General features: G+C 41.6%; 1 protein-coding gene across 1 annotated transcript in view; it reads left to right on the top strand.

The window, feature by feature from the left end:
• The window catches only part of LOC103764340 (dual specificity tyrosine-phosphorylation-regulated kinase 1A), a 45,040-nt gene extending 44,129 nt beyond the window's left edge, over positions 1–911 (top strand). The window contains exon 9 of the mRNA XM_029964945.1: positions 216–911. Within this exon, the coding sequence (XP_029820805.1) occupies positions 216–839 (624 nt within the window). The 3' untranslated portion in view covers positions 840–911. The remainder of the gene's footprint in view (positions 1–215) is intronic.
• The last annotated feature ends 1,814 nt before the right edge of the window (positions 912–2,725 follow it).

Here is a 2,725-nt window from a genome sequence, read left to right as displayed (position 1 = left end):
ATATGAATAACTCAATAATATGAATCTCTCATATGTTGCAAATGTTCAAGGAACGACTGGATGTGGCACTCAGTGCTCTGGTCTAGTTGAGAAGACGGTGCCCCAAGGTTGGACTTGATGATCTTGGAGGTCTTTTCCGACCTCAGTAACTCTCTGGTCCTGTGAAATGGGCAGATCTGAGGCAGCATTTTAACTGTAGTTGTGCTCCTTCCCAGGTTCGACAGCAGTTTCCTCCCCCGATTGGTTGGACGGCCACCGAAGCTCCGACACAGGTCACTGTTGAAAACCACCCAGTTCAAGAAACCACCTTCCATGTAAACCCTCAACAACAGAATGCATTACATCATCACCACGGCAACAGCTCCCACCACCACCACCATCACCACCACCACCACCACCACCATGGACAGCAAGCCTTGGGCAGCCGGACCAGGCCGAGAGTCTACAATTCTCCAACAAACAGCTCCTCCACCCAGGATTCTATGGAGGTGGGCCACAGTCACCACTCCATGACATCCCTGTCTTCCTCAACTACTTCTTCCTCTACATCTTCCTCCTCTACTGGTAACCAAGGCAATCAGGCCTATCAGAACCGCCCAGTGGCTGCTAATACCTTGGACTTTGGACAGAACGGAGCGATGGACATGAATTTAACAGTCTACTCTAATCCGCGCCAAGAAACGGGCATAGCTGGACATCCCACGTACCAGTTCTCTGCTAACACAGGTCCTGCTCATTACATGACTGAAGGACACCTTGCCATGAGGCAAGGCATTGATAGAGAAGAGTCTCCCATGACAGGAGTTTGTGTTCAGCAAAGTCCTGTGGCTAGCTCGTGACTAAACTGAAACTAAGTTTGTTTCTTGTGTGTTTTTATAGAAGTGGTGTTTTTCCAAAAAAAAAAAAAAAAACAAAGTGCAAAGCTGCTTGAATCAGAAGGAGATAAACTCACTGAACCGCTACAGGAGGGCAAAGTTGACTATTTTTTTAAACTTGAAAAGATTGCAAAGGGACAATGAAGTTTTTTTTTGTTGTTGGTTTTTTTGGGGGGGTGGGGGGAGGTTTTTAGGTTGGTTTTTTTTTTTTTTTTTATTTTTATTTTTTTCAAGAGCCATGTCTGGACCCACCTTAACAAATAGCTTAGTGGTGTTCACCTTTTGCTTCCCCCTTTTTTTTTTTTTATTTTTATTTTTTTCAAGAGCCATGTCTGGACCCACCTTAACAAATAGCTTAGTGGTGTTCACCTTTTGCTTCCCCCATTTTAACTTGCCACAACCTCTAGTCATAGTTTGGTTTTTTTGGGGGAGGGGTTTTGGTTTGTTTTTCTTTTTTTTTTTTCTTTATTTTTTTTTTTTTGCTCTCATTCAACAGGGGGTTATTGTTCAAACCTTAGTCGTAGTTGCAAACTAGTTTTCTTTTTTAAAGGCATTGCACATGGTTTTCTGAGAAAAGGCCCTTTGAAGTTTTTCGGGTGGGGAGGGGGAGTGAGTTAATATATATATTTTTTTTAGTTCCCCAACCAAACATGGGCACAGAAATGCAGTACTGTAAGCAAGAGGGACCTTCAGATCACACAAACCTATAACTCTTCAGCTGTAAAAAGGGACGGTTGTGACGGAGCTGGTGAGGCACACTGAGCATGCGAAGTGGCGGTGAGCAGAACTCTCCTTTTCTGAATCTACTGAGGATCAAAGCAGCAATTTGTGATGGGATTCTGGGGGTCCCACCTTTTGGAGACCGCAGGCAGTTAGTGTTGGAATATGACTGGTTTCATAACTGAGGTGCACTGAGAAGCAATCAACGGGTCGGTCCTGGCCAGTCCTGGGGAGGTCTAAGTGGTGGTCTTTGGGATAACCTTTGGCCTTATGGATTTGGACTCTTAAGTTAGAAGAGCCTACCATTTCAGATGCAATCACTTTTGGACATGCTTTTGCAGACAGTCCTTAATGCTGAAAACACAGAGAATGGGTAATTCAAGAGGCCTTTCTTTTAAAAAATAGACTTTTGTGACCCACTTATTGTAAGGTATTGCAAGGTCACTTTGCGTGTGTCATAAAGTTGACTTCCTTATTGGTTGAAGGTCACAGGAGTAGTGGTTTGCTTTGATGGAAATAGCTACAACTGTGTCCCTTCCTGCTTTTTACTTTTTTCTTTTGCTTTTTTCTCGGCACGTGGTTTCTCCACCATTACTTCTGCACAAAGACGTCTTCTGTTCATCCTGAACATTTTTAAAAAAAAAAAAATGCAGAATTTTATGTGACTGCTTTTTTGCCTCACAATTATGCTGTGAATTTTACAAAAATTTATTTTCTTTTTTGATAATTTATTGTACCAAAGCTGTTTTTATAGCACATAGATGTCTGTAACCAATAATGTAGCAGTTCTGCACTTTGACACAAGGTGTAACTAGACCATTTTTAAATGTCAGTTGAAAATTATGGCTGTACTATTGCTTAAACAAAACTGGAACTGTTGTTGAATTCATAGCCAATACATTTACAGCAATCTGTGTACTGAAGATAATAGATTGACATCTACTTGGAGACTATAACATCTGTTACATTATCAATGTGTTCAGGCTTCTGAAGGCAAAAGGGACACTTAGAACCAGAAGCTATGAAACCAGCAGTTGATTCTTGTATTCCTTATTAACATAATTGTAAACTTGAAGGCAAAAGACCTTGATTGCATGAACAGGTCCAAAACAATAAGTTCTGAGTAAAGC

Source organism: Manacus vitellinus, unplaced genomic scaffold (assembly GCF_001715985.3).
Source record: "Manacus vitellinus isolate BGI_N305 unplaced genomic scaffold, ASM171598v3 scaffold_86_pilon, whole genome shotgun sequence".
Classification (NCBI taxonomy): Eukaryota; Metazoa; Chordata; class Aves; order Passeriformes; family Pipridae; genus Manacus; species Manacus vitellinus.
Note: the sequence above shows the minus strand (reverse complement) of the source record. Positions and strands in the feature narration are given on the sequence as shown.